Source organism: Grammomys surdaster, unplaced genomic scaffold (genome assembly GCF_004785775.1).
Source record: "Grammomys surdaster isolate TR1022 unplaced genomic scaffold, NIH_TR_1.0 166, whole genome shotgun sequence".
NCBI lineage: Eukaryota > Metazoa > Chordata > Mammalia > Rodentia > Muridae > Grammomys > Grammomys surdaster.
In genome coordinates, this window is record NW_021604614.1 from 13,453,337 (window position 1) to 13,472,132 (window position 18,796).

Here is an 18,796-nt window from a genome sequence, read left to right on the forward strand (position 1 = left end):
TTTTTTTTTTTTTTTTTTTTTTTTTTGGTTTTTCGAGACAGGATTTCTCTGTGTAGCCCTGGCTGTCCTGGAACTCACTCTGTAGACCAGGCTAGCCTCGAACTCTCTAACCCAGAAATCTGCCTGCCTCTGCCTCCCAAGTGCTGGGATTAAAGGCGTGCACCACCACTACCCGGCTACTTTTTTTTTTTTTTTAATTTGAGGCTGCCAGGCAACATTAAAAGATAAGAATTTTATTTTATTTTATTTTATTTTATTTTATTTTATTTTATTTTATTTTATTTTATTTCTATTTGTGTTTTGTGTGTGTGTCAGGTGGTTGAGTCTGGAAACCTTATGATAGCTTGTGAGAATTGGTTCCCTGCTCCCACCATGTGGGTCCCTAGGGCTCAAAATCATGTCATTGTCTTTGGTGGCAAGTACACTAACCTGTTGAGCCATCTTGCTGGCCCCGAGGTTTAAATTTTTATCCCATAGACCTAGGTGTCTATGGGATCACCTAGATTGACTTTGATTTTACTATGTAGCTAAGAAAGGTCTTCCAACTCCTGATCCTCTTGCCTCTACTTCCAAAATTCTAGGATTACAGGTGTGTGGCATCATATCTAGCCTGAGACAGAGATTTGATATATAACTCATGATACATATATCATGACTAGAACTCATGATCTGCCCCCCTCCCATTTTAAATGTTTGGACTATAGACATATACCATAATGACCAGCCTGCACAGTGAGTTTGTCTTTCTCCTTTCTCTGTGGTGTGTGTGTGTGTGTGTGTGTGTGTGTGTGTGTGTTTGTCTGTTTGCCTGCCTGCCTAAGAAATGAACCCAGGGTCTCAAACCGTGGGTAAATGCTCCACCAAATAAACCTTCAAACACTGACTTTGGCCGTGTGTTCTGCTGCCTTAAGCCCTCAGTGTCGAGTTCTTTGAGAGCTCATAGGATGCTAGTGGGTTAGAGTGGTTCACTGTGTGTCTTCTTTTCTTCTGTGTCTGAGTGCCAAGGAGCCATGCAAAGGAGATGGAGGCTGCTGCTTTCCAGTCTCCATCCCTTGACAGGCCAGGAAAGCTCCATGGCAGAGGAAGATCATTGAAGATGATCCAGGCTGGCTTCAAACTGGTCGTAGTAGAGGATGACTTTGAACTTGTGATCCTCCTACCTTCACCTCCCATGTTCTGTGATTAAAGCACATATAGCAAATGTTGTTAGAGCCACACTGGTTTCGGACAGTGAGGGAGGGGCTGAGGAGATGTAAGACACAGTCCCTTTCTCTTGGCTGCGTTTCCAGCCAGGTGGCAGGTATGATGTTTAGTGCCAGTATGGGCACCCTGTTAGGTATACCTGTGAGTAGCAATGTCTGAATATCTTGTAGCCAAGAGACTTGGGCTGCTCTGAACGTATTCCCTACCCTTGTCTTGGAGTAAGAACCATCATGAGGGAACCATTTCCTTCTGAGGCAGGAGAAGGCTCCTCTGGGCTGCAGAATGTTACTTGTAACAGTTTTGCTGGGGATGGCAGCTCACATCTTTAATCCCAGCACCTGGAGACAGAGTCAGATGGATCTCTGTGAATTCAAAGCCAGCCTGGTCTACATAGGTGTTATAGGCCAGCCAACGCTACCCAGTGTGATCCTGTCTTTGAATTTAAAAAAAAAAAGAAAGAAAGAAAACAAAATCAAAATGAGAGACATGAACGACCTGGTGAGGCCAGCAAGTCAGTAATGGCAAATCTGCATTCTTGACGGTATTATAATGTTATTGGGCCTTTGGCGGTCCACCAGCTATAAAATGGGTACAGAACAGGGAAGCATGGGAATCGGGTGAACTGCAGACAGCGCTGGAGGGACCGGAAATTTGGCAATGGCTGCCTAGCTTTGGTGCTTCAGGACCAGGTAATATTGGGGGCTGGCTTGTGTATCCATCTCCATAGGAGAAAAGCAATTCAGAGTCTCAGGTGACATCTCCCATTTTGTAACATGAGGTAGATCAAGCTTAACGTGCCCTTGGGTCAGATGCAGCCTGTAGTTTGCTAGTCAGCAGCGACAGAGGCCAGGAGGTGGGGGTGGGGCGCTCATGGAATCTGTGATGTCATCTCTACAGCAACTGGAAAAATGGAGGCAGATGTGCCAAGGGGCTTGTAGTCTGCATTCTGAGCCCTGGGGCTGTAGATGAGACTCCTTGTGACTCTGTTGTTCCTGGCCCCCTCGGGTCCCAGAAATCACCCAGTCCGAGGGTTTTGTGGGTCACGGTGTTCCTTCCATATCAGCATCCATCCCTGGTTGCTTGGCCTGAATATAAGTTGCTGATTGCCTTCATATTACTGATGGCAGATGCTGGCCCCTCCTGCCCAGTTATAACCCTGGACACCAGTTCCAGGCTTCCCAGAATATTGTCATGAATTGAGCCATCCTCAGGAGAATGGGGAGAGATGGGGTTTTGAATGCCATGGTTTCCCTTCCCATTTTTTCCGAAGGGCATCATTGAAATAGGGAAGCGAAATGTAAGCAGGGCCGGAGAGGAACTCAGCAGCCATTTTAATCCAAGGCAGTCTGCCTGATCCACCTGCGCTACCCTAGGAGGGGAAGGGAAGTCGGTAGAAGCTTCTAGCATCCCTTGAACAGCTGGCATACAGATTCCCTACCTACCTACAGTGGCATCTGACTTCTGTTCACATGCCAAGGTGATCAGTGTAAGTCTAGAGAGCCTCCATGGCTGCCTGCAGGAGAGTCGGAGTTAATCAGAATGTATTAATGTGGGCGCCATCCTTTTCCAAACCAATGTCAACGGTGACTGCTTGTAGCACTTGAGTTCCTGCTCACCAGGTTCCCCACAAGGAAGGTAAATAGTCTTCAGGTGGGCACACATAGCCAGAAAAGGGATGTTTTCCTGGGGAGAGTCTAGAACCAAGTTCCCTAAGCTCAGGCTTGGGTAAAGGGAAGGGTGGTGTCTTAGGATTTTACTGCTGTGAACAGACACCATGACCAAGGCAACTCTTGTTTTGTTTTTCGAGACAGGGTTTCTCTGTATAGCCCTGGCTGTCCTGGAACTCACTCTGTAGACCAGGCTGTCCTTGAACTCAGAAATCCACCTGCCTTTGCCTCCCAAGTGCTGGGATTAAAGGCGTGCACCACCACTGCCCCCAAGGCAACTCTTAGGAAGGACATTTAATTGGGGCTGTCTCACAGGTTCAGAGGTTCCGTCCATTATCATCAAGGCAGGAACATGGCAGCATCCAGGCAGGCGTGGTATGGGAGGAGCTGAGAGTTCTACATCTTCATCTGCTAGTGGAAGTCTGACTTCCAGGCAGCTAGGATGAGGGTCTTAAAGCCCATGCCCACAGTCACACACCTATTCCAACAAAGCCACACCTCCTAATAGTGCCACTCCCTGGGACAAGCATATTCAAACCATGACGGTTTGCCATGTGAAGAGTTTTGAGGAATAGGATCTCGAGGGTCTGACACCCTCAGCCCAGTCTGAGGAAGTGTTGTTTCAGTCTCGAACACTATGGCGCTGTCAACAGTAGCAGACCCATGTGGTGGCTCCGTTCCCTGCAGCAGGTGTAGATCGTGAGCCTGAGAACGGATGCCTCAACTCGACTGGGAGAGAGAGAGCTGGAACTGTTTGGGCTTAGGCATGGAGTTAGGTTGGGTTCCAGAATGTTCCTTTGAGTGAAAGGATCTCCTGTCTGTTCCTGTTTGCTCTCTCTCCCCTGTGCTGACCCTCTTCCAGCTTCCACTCTTGACTTTTCCCACTGCTGTCCTCAGCATTGTTGCCATTGTCCCTACGTCTCAATGTATTTCTCCTTGCTTCCTGGTATGTTGTCATGTCTCTGTGCGTGTGTGTGTTTTCAGCATGAGTACTCTGTATAGCCACTACCATCCTGGAATTCGCTATGTAGACCAGACTGGCTTTGAACTCAGAGATCTGCCTACCTCTGCTGCGACTAAAGGTGTCCACCACCACCGCCAGTAACAAGGACTCTTAGCCTTTGAGCATCTGCTGACTGGAGATGCTATAAAGCTGTATGCCCTCTAGCTCCATTTTCTGCACCGGCAATTGTATCCAGTCTCAATGGAGGTTTGATATTGTCAACTAAAGCCTCCACAAACCAGGTAGAGGATAACTTTGGGGTTCAAAAAATACTTGCAGATGATTTCACTTTAACACACCTCCGTTTCTCCACCTGTCGATTGTAGTTGGAAAGAGATGGCTACTTTAAGAATTAATAAACCAAGGCCTGGAAAGCCCTTAGAGCGTACCTTGGGGAGATCACAAGTGTGGCCCACACGGTTCGGAAGTTGCATTGTGCAGAAGAGATGGCTGCCCACAGCACTTAGTACATGAGGAAAATGGGTGGAGGAAGCTGAGATGAGGTACCAGCATCCTGTGACTAAGGAGATGACTTGGCAATGGGCCTGGGAGGATTTCATGCAAACAAGATATACCTAGGTTTGCTGGATAGTGTCGGTGGTGGCACACGCCTTTAATCCCAGCATTTGGGAGGCAGAGGCAGGCTGAGTTTGAGGCCAGCTTGGTCTACAGAGTGAGTTCCAGGACAACCTGGGCTATACAGAGAAACCTTGTCTCGAACAATAAAAAAAAAAAAATAAAAATAAAAAGATGTGCCTAGGTTTGATGGTTGTTCCTCTGAGCTGTCGCATATGAGCCCTCCAGGGACCAGTGTTCCAAGGAATGACTAAGAAAAGGCTGAGGAGAGATGTACAGCCCAGGAGGGACCTCCTGCCTTCTAGCTCGGCTTGATGCTGAGACCGGGGCCCTCTGTCCCTGGCTACAGCCAAGTCTCAGTAGGACGGTTTGATCACCAAGGTCTTCAAGACAGGCTTTTGCCTGCAGCATCCCAGCACCTGCCTTGAGTTAGCTGGGGGTCTCTAGGGGTTGCTGGCTACATCCCTCAGGCTGTCTGGGAGGGAGCCTTGGTGTCTGCGTCACATGTCCTTGCACATCCGTGTCCCCTGTGCCCTCCTGTGTTCTAGCTTTCCCTCCCTCCAGTCTTGTGAGAGGAGTTAGGGCTCACGCTCCCTCTGCCCTCTCCTCTCAGGTTGGATCCATGCAGTGTACACACCCGTGGACTCTCTGGTGTTCGGCGGGAACATCCTGCACAGCTTCAACGTGCCCATGCAGCTGCGGATCTACGAGATCGAGGACAGGACCCGGGTAAGAGGCGCCTTCCTTCCCTGGCCTTTCTCCACGCCTCTTCAGTTCCTTCCCGCTCCTGCTCCCTGTCTCTACAGGGAGCTGTCAGTCCGTCCACAAGAAGCTACCCCCAATTCCCTGGAGTTTCTGTTCAAGGTCAGGCCATAGGCAGACAGAATCCTTAGTGGAAAAGTTGGGCATCCTGTTTGTACATGTCTGTAATCTCGACATTTGGGAATGGAGGCAGAGGATCAGAAGTTCAAGGCCAGCCCCAGCTACGTAGGGTGGGACCAGTCTGAGATATATTTTTTTCATTAAAAAACAAAAAACCAAAACCAACCCTTTACGGAACTACTGCTTATATATCCATACCTGACCAAGTGTCTGTGTGTGTATATCTTGAGAGAACAGCAGGAAGAACCCAGTCTTCTTCTTCTTTGCTTATGTAGAAAGATGCGTGGACCTTTCTGTTGTTCTTGTTGCTGAAATTTATAGGGCATGGGAGGCCTTCCTGGCCTGGTCCAAAATCACATGGCTCCTAAGCATTTCCTTGGGAAATTGAAGTCTGGTGGAAAGGAAGCCGGTGTCCAGGTCTCTCGTCCTGTTTCTGAGCTCTGGGGCTGCTGCTTCCCTGTGCCCATCCTCACTGACAACTCAGGACATGCTTTCTCAGCTATGAAATCTCTCCTGATGTAAGGGCCATCAGTGCCTTTTGTTCTGCCATTTTCTCTGAATTATCTTTGATGGTTAGGACTTGGCCACCCTCTTTCCAATGCCGTGGCCTGACCCCATGTCCCCAGGAATCTGAGACAGGTTCATGGATGAGGAACTGAAGCTCTGTGATAAAAAGGGCCTATTTCATTATTCTCTCTCTCTCTCTCTCTCTCTCTCTCTCTCTCTCTCTCTCTTGTTTTAATGTGGCTATTTAATGTTTTTTTTTTCCTTTGAATTGAGGTATCACTCACATGCTTTAAAATTCGCCATTTGAGATGTACAATTCTGTATTTTTAGTGTGTAGCCTTCACCACTAATCCTAGCATATTTCACGCACACCTTCTATGCACCAAGGAACCCCCGTTCCCCTTAGCAGGCTCTTTTCCTCTTTCTCCACTCCTGACAGCCCCGATATAACCTTCAGTCTCGATGAATTTGCCAGTTTGGAACCTTTGCTGAGGATGGAGTCATGTACTGTGTAACCTTCCATATCTGGACTCTTTGACTCAGCCCGATATTTTCAAGGTACATCCCTGGGTCGCCACTGCCAGCCCAGTTCATCACTGAGTAGAGCTCCATGGTATGGACAAACCACTTCTCCTCAGGTATTTGCCTCAGAGGTGGCTTTTTGGCCCTGATGTTGGTGTGCTTGGCCTCTGTAAAGAAACACCTGACACCGTTCTGGTCAGAATGTCTCTTTCTGGTCTTGTTTTCAGGTCTCCGTCTTCAGGAATTGATAACACTGGAGTCAAAGTGAGGGAGGTGTTGAGTGTGCCCAGGGCATGCTTGAATTTCCTGTTTGTGGATTTAGTGGCTTGTGATGGCCAACTCTCTGTTGTGGGCCAAGATCTTTTGCTTATCTCCCCATTCCATAGACTTCTTCCCCCCCCTTCCCCTGTCACCCATTTAGAAAGGTCCACACAGCCCAGATCAGGAGCTCGTGCTTTACGCTGTTCAGGAGAAAATCACTGGTTGGGCACAAATGGTCACTTTTCAGTCTGAGTCAAATGCACTCTAGGCTCCAGCCTAGACTGTCCTTTGGCCAGCCCTGCAAAACAGTCCAGTTTGTGAGCAACAGACCAGCAGGTGTGGCTGGAAACCCAGCGCTCTAGAGGAGAGGTCAGGGCCAGACTTTCCAGGCAGTTCCTGAAAGCCAGAATCAGACTGGGGTTTCTCAAGACTTTGGCAACTTTCTGGGTAGCTGTGCCCTCCCATGGGAATGTGATTGTGTATCTCAGTGCGTCTGCTCCCCGCTACCCCCATCCACTCTCCCCACCCCCACCATAGTCCATAATTCCCAGGAGAGGAGCCTGGTTCTCCTCTCCAACTGGTGTCACTCAAGGCAAGAGTCATGGTGATAGGCCCGCCCCCCCCAAAGTCTCCCAGAGCATCCTGCTGTTTGCACTGGTGAAGTGTCTCACTCCATCAGGATGCATATCCCCTCCCTCCTCTAAGGGCCCTGGTCCTTAGTCTCTAAGGGGGAACCCATCTGGCATCTCTGAAGCAGGTTGTTGGCTTGAGGGCTGGGGGAGGGCTGGCTGGGAGGCAGGCTGGGCTGCAGGCAACAGCAGGCATTTTAATCTGCTTTGATTTCTGGTCTTTGGAGAGGGGCTTGGCTACAAGGTCCAATTGTTTACGTCTTAGGAGCCAAAAGCAGACAAAGGGCCCTGGAGAGAGTCCTAGAAGCCAGATAAAATACCAGGACTACTTTGTCAGCCCCATACAGCTCAATTCTTGCCATCCCTCTCAGCTCTTTTAAGAGGGCTATGGGCATTTAAAAATAGTTTGTTCTAGAGTGTTCTAAAACGTGGCTTTGCTTGGAAACAAATGAAGGAGGTTGGCCAGAGAAAGCTCAGTAGATGAGCCCCTAACCCTCCGTGTGACATTCCGTAGGGGTGTGTGGGGGGGGTGACTTTAGAAAAAGTATTTCCCTTTATAGCTCTAGGTGGCCGGCAGAACGGGCTATCTAGACCTAAAACCCTAAACTTCTCCTACATTTAGGAAATATTTTCACTTTTGGCTACACACTAAATGACACTCAGCAGTGTCATGGGGCCCTCCCTGAGCAGGTACAGGCCTCTGGGGAACTGATAGAGCACCCTGTCCTTCCTGCAAATCCCCGGCTCTGAAGAGAAGTGTAATAGAGACCAGAATGTTCTGCCATGAGCTTGTCATAAATACCACAACCTGTGACAGACATACTTTTAGCTCCAGTTAGCTACCGAGGATAGGAAGAATGGTCCAGATGATCATTCATCCAAACTGCCATCTTTCTTATGCTTATTTTTTCTTTCCTTAATGTCTCTAGTGAAATCAGCTTTCCTAGAAAAGGTAATGCCCCACAACCCCTTGCGTCCCCTCCCTTTGCAGCCAGTGACTCTGTTTGGAAACCCGAAAATTATTTACCTTTCCTCTCTCCTCCCTCCATTGAATTTTTAATTTTCCCATTGATTTTTTTTTCCAGGAGAAAAACGAAGTTTAAGATACCTCCGCCCACCCTCTCAGTTTAATTTCTTAAGACCTGGGGCATTCTGGAAGCACAGGGGTCTCTCTCTTCAGCTCTCTTCTAGAGGCTGCTTAACTCTTGGGTGACTCAGGCCTCTGAGGAGTGGCTTAGGCCAGGCAGGTGCCACTTAAATGGGCCTTTGAAACTCCAGTTGAACCCCTGAGATCCACTACTGATAAATTGTCCCCTAGGCTGGGCACAGGGCCTTCTTTGTGACTGCCTTGCCCTTTGTTTTGGACAGAGGTTGGTTTAACAACTCAATTTGGTGAGGCTCCAAGTTTGTCACCAAATAATATTAAGCAATCGTGTGTTTAATGTTCCCAGGCGTGTGGCTGAAACCTTTTGAAGGCGAAGGGTAGAAGGCGACAACCAGTTTGTAAGTTTATTTTTTGCAAAATTTTTTCCTGCAGTCCTCTCTTGGAAAAAAAAAAAAAGTAAATTACCGCCCCTCCCCTCCCCCCCCAAAAAAAACCCTAAAAGACTAAACCAAGTTGAATTCTTTCATTTGTATTTGTTTTCACCCCATTAGTTTCCCTTGGGTTCAGCAACAAAGAGGGGAGATTTGCCTTCCTCTCCTGAAATACAGCCCCTTCCTCTAATTTCCCCCTAAACTAGAAGGATTCTCTGGTGTCACAGTGCCCATCAACGGCACAGTGGTGTGGATAGCCTCAAATTTTTTGAAACGCGAAGAGTTTGCCGTCTTTGATCTATCACGTCTATGGTTGGGAATTGTGAACTCAGGGCTCCGTTTTCCTCCACTCGCAATTTTAGGGATTGGCAATTTGTTTCAAAATCCTTTGACCCAGTCTCTGGAATGGGGACGGAGCTGAGCCCCTCCCCTCAAACCATTCATCCTAGGAAGTCAAGGTCTCAAGTTCAAGGAGCCCCCTCCCCCTTGTAAACCCAGGGGGCGCTGTTCAGTAACCACGAAACTGGGCTTCTCAGAACGTGGCTGGAGCCAAGGAAAACGCTAGCGTATGCTCCCTCCTCCGCGCATCTTCCCAAGGTGCTGAAAAGCATGCGGCGACCATGATCTCATTCCTAAACACCTCATCTACCACAGCAGGGAAATCAAACGGTCTGCAGGAGGAAGAGTTGGAACCTGTGGGGAAAGGGGTGGAGACCCGAGAGAGGTTAGCGGAGGTACCCGAGGACCAGAAGGTAGAGATGGGGAGGTCTTTATCAGCCGGGCGTTTAGAGAATGCAAGAAAAACACGCTTAAGATCGCAGAGGGATTGGGTCGGCTCATATTTGATTTTGTTGAAAAAAATACCAGAGGAATGTACCAGGGGCATAGAAGTGGCATCTGAGGGAAGGGAGGGCGCGCACTGACCTTCACAGATACCTTCTTGGAAAAAAGAGAACGCTGGGAAGCCAGGCGTGGGGACGTGCAAGACCCCCTGAGCAGTGCTTGGAGGAGCAGAACAGCCCACAATGGGCCATGCACTCAGCTTACTAGGTCTTCCTGCTTCCATGCCCTTTCAGGGTGTAGCTTCCAGAAGGTTCCTCCATGCTGACGCCATCTATGGGGAGATTCCCCTTGTCTTTCTTTCATTTCCAGTTCCTGTGCAGAGCCTGCACTGCTACTCATCAGAATTCCCTTGAGGTCCTCACATTTTATAGTTTGTATATGTCCTGCCCCTTCACTTGTAAGAACCAGCCAAGAGGGCCCTCTATTGTTGCTCTGCCACGAGACCCCAGAGTACCCCCCCCCACAAGATGCTGGTCACACTGTGACCCTTGTGTGAATTGTGTCCCTTGGAGCCCTTAGTAGAAACCCAGGCAGGTATTGTAGCTGGATGTGGATACCAGACGTTGTGAATACTCTGGAGGCCCTACCCTTGGAAGGCAGGTGAGACTGCACCATGGTTCGAAGTGGTCCTCCCCTCCTGGCCTTCCTCCCAAGATTCAGGAGGATGCACAATAGCTTGTCGGCTGAAGTATGAGGATTGGGAGTTGTCATGGTTTGAATGCTTGGCCCAGGGAGTGACACTATTAGGAGGTGTGGTCTTGTTGGAGTAGGTGTGTCACTGTGGGTGTGGGCTTTAAGACCCTCACCCTAGCTGCCTGGAAGTCGGTCTTCCACTAGCAGCCTTCAGATGAAGATGTAGAATTCTCAGCTCCTCCTGCACCGTGCCTGCCTGGATGCTGCCATGTCCCCACCTTGCTGCTAATGGGCTGAACCTCTGAACCTGTAAGCCAGCCCCAGTTAAGTGTTGTCTGTTATTAGACTTGTCTTGGTCATGGTGTCTGTTTGCAGCAGTAAAACCCTAACTAAGACAGGAGTGGACTTGTGTTTTCTAAGGAGGTAGGAGAGACAGCAGAGTATTCTAAAGAGAGGAGTCCGTGCCTGTTGCGGCTGGGATCGAGCAGGGCTTCCATTTGCAGCCATCCATAGTGCTGGCAGCAGGTCAGGAGAGAACTGTTTTTCTACACACAGTAAGCCCTGTTCACCTCCCAGGGTGGGTAGCTCAGGGTCCAAAACTTGTGATGGCCTTCCACAGGGCCTGCTCCGTCTCATCCATGCATGCTGCTGGTGCTTCCCTTCCTAGGCCTCTCTCTTGCCTCCCTGCCAGTGACACCTCCCATTTCCCCCTTTTGCCATTTGTGCTCTTGCTAAGACAATGAGCTCTTCTTGAGGGAACCTAACCGTCTGCCGCGTGTCTCCCCGTGGTTCCTGGGAACTGACCTGTTGCCCACCTGTTGTCTGCTTTCAGGTTCAACCCAAGTTCCGTTACCCCTTCTACTATGAGATGTGCTGGTATGTCTTGGAGAGATATGTGTACTGTGTGACCCAGCGCTCCTACCTCACTCAGGAATACCAGAGAGAATTAATGCTGATTGGTGAGTAGCCCGCGTGTAGCTCGGAGCCAGCTGCTTGGCCAGTGCAGTAATCCATTCTAGTGTAGAGCCTGCAGATAAGTCCTGGGTCTCTTGGGATTCTTTAGAGCCAGAATGCTGGACATTAGGCCTCTCAGGAAATAGCCCAGCTTGTGAGCCTCCAACCTAGAACACAGAAGCCAAGAAAAGGAGCTTGAGACCCTAAGAAGAAATACATTTGTCACCCCCTCCCTTGACGGTGAATGAAGAAGCCTGTCACCAATGTACTTGCTGAAACAGGACCATCCCACAGAACGAAGAATACAGGTTCTTTTTGTTCCTCTGTGGTTACCAGCTGCTTTTTGGGGTTTTGTCCCCATAGGAGCAAAGACACATAGCTAGTGTTCACAGTCCAGGCCAACTTTACCAGAAGGGAGGGGTGGGCGGGGCTAGCAACACAGACTTGAGGGAGAAGGGTCTGTGGTAGAGGCAGGGAAAGTGCTTCGGTTCTTGGCTGTAAGGCCCTGTCTGCCTTGCTGTTGGTACTTAGTGGGACACCACCACCAACCTATCCCTTGATTCCTACCCTGAAGTTGCAACTGGCCTGACAGGGAGCCGTGGTCAATATGTAAGAGCCAGGTATTCTTCCTTCCGTGTGGGGCAGCTAGTAGTCTGGGGGAACACTGGCTGATGTCATATGGCATATCACAAGATACGAACATGAAATGGGTCTATCTCGCGTTCACAGTGTGTGCAGTTTCTTCTGTGGCCTCCTAATTTTTATATCTCTCCCTTCTAGTAAGTCTTCCCTCCTCTTTCCCTTGGTCTTGTCTTTGGTTTTATTTAGGGGTTTGGAGGTTTGGGCTGGGCAAATTATATCTATCTATCTCCTGGACTCTTTGGTATTTATTTGTTTTGAGGTACAGCCTTGCTATTTAGTCCAGGTTGGCCTAGAACTCTCTGTGTAGCCAGACTAGCATCAAAGTCTTCATCCTCCCGCCTGCATGTCTCCAGTGCTGAAGTTTCAGGTATCATGCTGGCTGATGTTGCACTGGGAATGGAACCCAGGGCTTTGTGCAAACTCAGGGAGACACTTTTGTGCTGTTTAGTCTATCCCCAGGTGTATATAGCCATCATCTTAGAACGTTTCTTCTAAGAACATTATCTTCAAAAGAAGTGTATCCCTTAACACTCAGTTTTGCTTTCATCTTTTTTGGGGGTGTGGGGGTAGGGGTGGGGAGTGGTCTTTTGTGTGCCAGCAGGTAAGAAGGCAACTTTCAGGGGTCTTATCTTTTCCTACTATGTAGGTGCTAGGGATTGACCTCAAGTTGTCAGGCTTGGTAACAAGTGCCTTTATCCTACTAAGCCATCTTGTCAGCCCTTGGCTGATTTTTTTTTAAACATTTATTTATTTATTTATTTATTTATATATAGCTGAGGATGGATGGATGGAGAGATAGATAGATAGATAGATAGATAGATAGATAGATAGATAGATAGATAACCTCATGAGGCCAGAAGAGAGCATCAGCCCTGTGGAACTGGAGTTACAGGTGGCCATGAGCTGCCACGTGGGTGCTGTGAACCAAACCCAGGTCCTCTCCAAGAGCAGTGCTTGTGCTAACCACTGAGCCACCTGTTTGTCTGCCCTTGACTGACTTGTGTATATATGGTTAAACGCCAGGCATAGTGCGTGACAAAGCAACCTGTGTGGGTGTACTGAAGTGGAAAAAGCGGAGCTGAGCTTTGAACCTGTGTATGGCTGACTCTTGCCCTTCTACAGGCCAGGAGGCCTGGAGCAGATCCTTGCTCTTTGCAGAAGAGTGAAGTCTGCACAGCCTCCTGCGTTGGTTAAGTGATCATAATTTTATCTTACGGTCTTCCCCACAGATGCCCCAAGAAAAAACAGCGTAGACGGCTTCTCATCCGATTCCTGGCTAGAGATGGAGGAGGAGTCCTGTGAGCAACAACCCCAGGAGGAGGAGGACAAAGAGGAGGAAGGGGATGGTGCAGATAAAACACCCAAGCCACCCACTGACGGCCCCACCTCACCCACCAGCACCCTGTCGGAAGACCAGGACAGCACAGGGAAGAAGCACAAAGCCCCTGCCATGCGATTCCTCAAGAGGACTTTGTCCAATGAGTCAGAGGAAAGTGTCAAGTCCACAGCGATGCCCATAGACTACCCCAAGACGCCCACAGGCTCCCCGGCCACTGAGGTCTCTACCAAGTGGACTCACCTTACTGAATTTGAACTGAAGGGCTTGAAAGCCCTGGTTGAAAAGCTGGAGTCTCTTCCAGAGAATAAGAAGTGTGTCCCTGAGGGAATCGAAGACCCCCAGGCCCTCCTGGAAGGCGTAAAGGTGGGCAGGGGTCATGACTGGGTTGGGCTTAGGGGTAGATACTCTGGGGTTGGTCCAGGTTCTGAGCTGATACTCCGTCTGGGCTAGCCTATCTGGATTATTGGAATCTGGGACCACTAAGCAGCTAGGTGGAGGCTTGCCCTGAGGTGACAACCAGCTTCTTTGATGATCCTTTTGGAATCAAAAGCTCCCCTCCATCCCCAGAAGATTTAGTGTGTGTGTTTGGTATGGTAGACAGACTTCTATCACTCCGTGAGAAGGATTGCCGTTTTGGGTTGATTTCCTAGGGCATGAGTCTGTGTGCGTAAGCTGGTCACACTTGCAGGTGACTGACCTAATAACAGTTGACTATGGATATGGTGCAGCAACCCAAGGTTGAGGGCTCGCCATGACCTCGACTGCGTCTGCATTCTCTGATTAGGAGTCAGGCCCTGAGGGTCAGGTCGAGCTGGGATGCAGGTCCAGGAGGAATGCTACAGTGCCTATTGGGCATCCTACTGTGCAGAACTGTTTCTTGTAGCATTGCTAAGTCTTCTGTATGAGGTCATACGACTCCTCCATTTGCTGCTCCAGGGTCTGATTAGGACAGCACAGCTTACAGTCTGCTGGTGTTAGAAACGGAACTCAGGTTTCTTCCTTGGGAATTGGTAGTTTATCTAGGCAACATTGTGCTTGGCCTTGGAGGGGCTCGGGGACTCAGGGGCAAAGTTGGGGGTTGTGGGGTGATGAGGATTGAGAGTATGTGAAATATTGGGGCTCGGGTCAGATTACCTATCAGTTATTACCGGTATAGGGAACCATTGGACAAAAATCACTAGTCTTAGGAACACCTCACTTACTAGTTTGATTTTGTTGTGTGTGGAGCCAGATAGAATGCAGAGTATCACACCCACTGGGCAGGTCCTCCACCACCTTCCCCTCGTCCCATTTCTACTGGGTATTTTTGTAGTTTGAAACCTGAGGACTCTGTCTTGTGGCGACTTCTTTTTTTTTTTTTTTTTTTAAATTGTGAGATCCTGTAAAGTGAAATGTTTAATCAATTCGTTTTTAAGTGTTTGTTTTGGAACAAAATTTCCAAAGTTCTGAGTTTCCTGGAACTCAGAGATCCACCTGCTCCTGCCTCTGTGTCTAGGTTAAACCCTTCTTTGCTTTAAGAACATCTGTGAGTTATGTGTTTCCAGGGAGTGCCCCTGGCTCCTGGCCAGGTTTCTTTCTAGGTAGAAGAGCGGACTCCTTCCCTCTTCTAGTATCTCTCCATTGCCCTCTGAGGCTGGACTCACCTGTTGGTGAGAAAGCCCACTGAATCACAGGCACAGGTAGAGCAGAATCCTGTCCCACTACAGTGCAGCTCATACCATGTCCTGAGACCAGTACTACTGTGGCTACCTGGCTGAGTTTTTAAATTTAGATTCTAGCTGAATGACAACCTTATTCACTTGGTTGGTGAAAAAGAGATCACAGTCTGTAGAGAGGCCTAGAAAGCTAACACTGGGTGTCTTCAGAGATGTCTCTTATTTTAACTTTTATTTTTGAGACAGACACTCCTCTGTCCCAGGCTAGGATAGCCTCAGAGTGGTTATGTAAACCAGGATGGCCTTCCAGTCTTCCGGCTTCTATTTCCTGAGTACGGAAATGCAGGCGTGTGCCAGTGTGTTGAGTTCATGTAGTGCTGGGTAACTGAACTGAGGCTCTCTGCGTCTTGTGAAGGAACGCTGCTCGCTGACGGGATGCACCCCTCTTGAAACACACTTATTTTGAGAGCAGGACCAGGAAATCAAGATCCTTGAGTTTAGATTTGACTTACGTTCTCAGCTACTTGCCGTGTGGCACCGGGCAGGTCATCCTGCTTTCTATGTTCCATTTGCTTTGTAAAATGAAATTATTTCCCAGCACTAGGGACCAGAGTCTGAGGTTTCTTGGTCGCTCTGAAATACTTAGGTACTTCATTAAGTGATGGGGGCAGGGCTGGAGATGTGACTGCAGTTAGCCGGGCGGTGGTGGCGCACACCTTTAATCCCAGCACTTGGGAGGCAGAGGCAGGCGGATTTCTGAGTTCGAGGCCAGCCTGGTCTACAGAGTGAGTTCCAGGACAGCCTGGGCTACACAGAGAAACCCTGTCTCCAAAAATAAAAGGAAAGGAGTTGAGTTCTCCTCCCGGGGAACCAGTGCCCTCTTCAGGGCCCTGAGAGCTCCTTTATATGCACTAACCATATGCAGACACAAATGAACATTCAATTAAAAGTAAAATTTTGGTCAGATGGTGGTGGCACATACCTTTAATCCCAGAACTGGGGAGGCAGAGGCAGACGGGGCATCTGAATTTGAGTCTGACCTGGTCTAGAGAGTGAGTTCTAGGGCAGCAAGGGCTATACAGAGAGACTCTGTCTCAATAAAACAAAGCAAAACAAAACAAAACCTTGGCTAGCAAAATCGAGGCACTTGCTTTGAAGTCTGATGACCTGAATCTAATCCTCCGATTCACATGGTAGAGGGAGAGAATTGACTTGAATGATTGACCTTTATAGGTGTACCCTGGGATGCCCCCCAACAAATAAACATAATAAAATTTTTAACAAAATTAAAAAAAAAAAAAACACAACTGAGGACCCAGGTTTGATCCCATAGAAAACTACGGGATAGCCTTGATCTTCTACAAAGTAACAATCTTGTGTTACTTTCAGTTCCTCCCTCTCAGGTTCCTGCATACACGTGGTCCATATAAACTCACAAAGACACACATACATAAAAACATGAAGTTAATAAGTAAGCAAATATATGATAGCGAGAAAGAGAGAGAAAGAGAAATGGAGTCTGGCAAGATGGCTTAGTGGATAAAGGCGCCTGCCACCGAGCCTCACAAGCTGAGTTCAGTCCCTGGAGCCCACATAGTGGAAGCAGAATAAATAGATGTAATAACAACTGAAATACTGTTTTTAAAAAGAAAAAGCTACCGGGCGGTGGTGGTGCACGCCTTTAATCCCAGCGCTTGGGAGGCAGAGGCAGGCGGATTTCTGAGTTCGAGAGTTCGAGAGTTCGAGGCTAGCCTGGTCTACAGAGTGAGTTCCAGGACAGCTAGGGCTATACAGAGAAACCCTGTCTTGAAAAAAACAAACAGACAAATAAATAAATAAATAAAAGAAAAAGCTAAACAGCACAATGGCAGGGAACTGTGTCCTGGACTTATTTTTGAGGAAGGGTGAGATTGGTTTTGGTCAGCCTCTTTGGTCCCAGGATTTTACACACACACACACACACACACACACACACACACACTCACACACACAGGATCTTACACACATACACACACAATCTTACACACGTGTACATACACACACACACACCACTGCTCCCCCTTCTCCCCAGCTCTCATCTGTTCTTTAGGGAGCGGTTTACCATCTTCTTTTTTTTCCTGGGACTGATGGCACAAAACACCATGGGTGGGTTCAGTTGTTTTCTGGGACGGGGAGAGTCTGAAAGCAAGCTGTTTACAGAGCCATTCCCAAGCCTGAGGCTCTAGGAAGTGCCCACCCTTGGCTCCGCCCTCTTCTTGTTGCAGCTAACTGTCCTTGACATTGTTTGGCTTGGTATATCCCTCCCACCTGAAGCCATGGTTAAGATCGATCTCCTCCCTATTTTGCTCTCTCTGTCTCTTCATGTTGTCAATAAGTGACACCAGCCATTGGATTCAGGCCCAGATGAATCCAGCAGAAACTCAGGTCAACTTGATTAAATGTATACAAACCGTCCCCAGAGTCACATTCTGGGCCCCTCGCTGCACACAAATTTTGGGGACACACTGGTGAGCAACAATCATGGGATGAGGTAATTCTCTTTAAGAAGGGATTGCCTAGCAAGGAATCTCCTAGAAACACCTCTGCTTTCAGCTAGGACTTGGAATGGGCTGTGGCTCTGGGTGGAGGGGCTAGAGGGGCCGGTAAGTGTTTGAGGATGAGTATAGTCCTCAGATCAGTTCTACGTGACTAGAATTTAGCCCAGTATGTGGCAGGGCTGTCAAGGGCTTTGGCCTAAGTGGGCAGGGATACCAAGAGTGTAGGCGGATGACTTCATCAGATGATGCTCTGTTTCCGTGATTGGGCCAAGTGCCGTCCAACCGTCATTAACTACATTATAACACGCCCTCTTGGCCTGATTTCACGCTCCTCTGGCTATCCTCACCTTATCATGGAATAGAAAACCACCTATCCATTTCCATGGGATTATGGGGCTGCAGTAGAATTCTGGGACTATTGGGGATTATGGGGTTATACAGCTGTGGGGCTGAAAGACACGATAGTCACTTTTTTTCTTGTTTTAAAGTGTCTTTCTCTCCCTTCTCTTTCTACCTCTTTCCCTCCCTGCTCCCTCCCTCTTCCTTCCCTCCCTTTCTGTCTTTATCCCATCCCACCCTCCAACCCCCACCTCCCGCTCTTTGGATGCAGACTCTCTCTACAGCCCAGGCTAGATGTAGCTGATCTGGTCCTCATCTTGTGGCAGTATTGTCTCAGCTTCTCCAGTGTCAGGATTATCGGCGTGAACTAACGTTATCGGGCCAAGTGTTTTTTTTTTTTTTTCTTTTTTCCTCTCCACAGCCGCGTACAGATCAGTTGTATTATTCTGACATCAAGCTCCAAGCATGAGAGGAAAGAAAGACCTAAATTCAGAGTGCGTTGCCCAAATGGATGTCAGTTTCTAAATTAAGAGTTCATTGTCCAAACAGATGTCGCTTGGCTTTGAGGATGGTTGTGGAGTTGGGTCACAGTCCCCGCAGGGTCCATTAGGTAGCTGATGTTCTTGGGGACGTGGTAAAAATAGGAGGAGGTGTGATCTGTGTCATGGCTGACCCGTGTGAAGCCCTAGCAGGGCCTTGAAGTGTCCCATAAACTAGAAGTGATGCTGTTGTTATTTCAGACACCTTGGGATGAAAACGAGTTGTTTCCACTCAGGTCTGAGAGTTGGAGGACCCATGATGCAGAGGATGGGCAGAGCCAGTTTTTTTCTGTTGGGGACCCAGGGTGCTCCACCCTGGAACCCACTTGCTTTTAAAGCTGCTCATTTCTTCATTTCTGGTGTTGCCAGTTTGCAAGATGGTGGGAGGTCCACAATCTAGATTTGTGTTCTCTCTCTCTCTCTCTCTCTCTCTCTCTCTCTCTCTCTCTCTCTCTCTCTCTCTCTCTCTCTCTCTGTCTCTCTGTGTGTGTGTGTGTGTGTGTGTGTGTGTGTGTGTGTGTGTGTGTGT

General features: G+C 48.5%; 1 protein-coding gene across 1 annotated transcript in view; it reads left to right on the plus strand.

Moving 5' to 3' along the window:
• Kdm2b (lysine demethylase 2B) overlaps window positions 1-18,796 on the plus strand; it is a 125,495-nt gene that overhangs the window by 49,439 nt on the left and 57,260 nt on the right. The window contains exons 9-11 of the mRNA XM_028765954.1: window positions 5,063-5,178; window positions 11,095-11,221; window positions 13,088-13,560. Coding sequence (XP_028621787.1) covers window positions 5,063-5,178; window positions 11,095-11,221; window positions 13,088-13,560 — 716 coding nt within the window. The remainder of the gene's footprint in view (window positions 1-5,062; window positions 5,179-11,094; window positions 11,222-13,087; window positions 13,561-18,796) is intronic.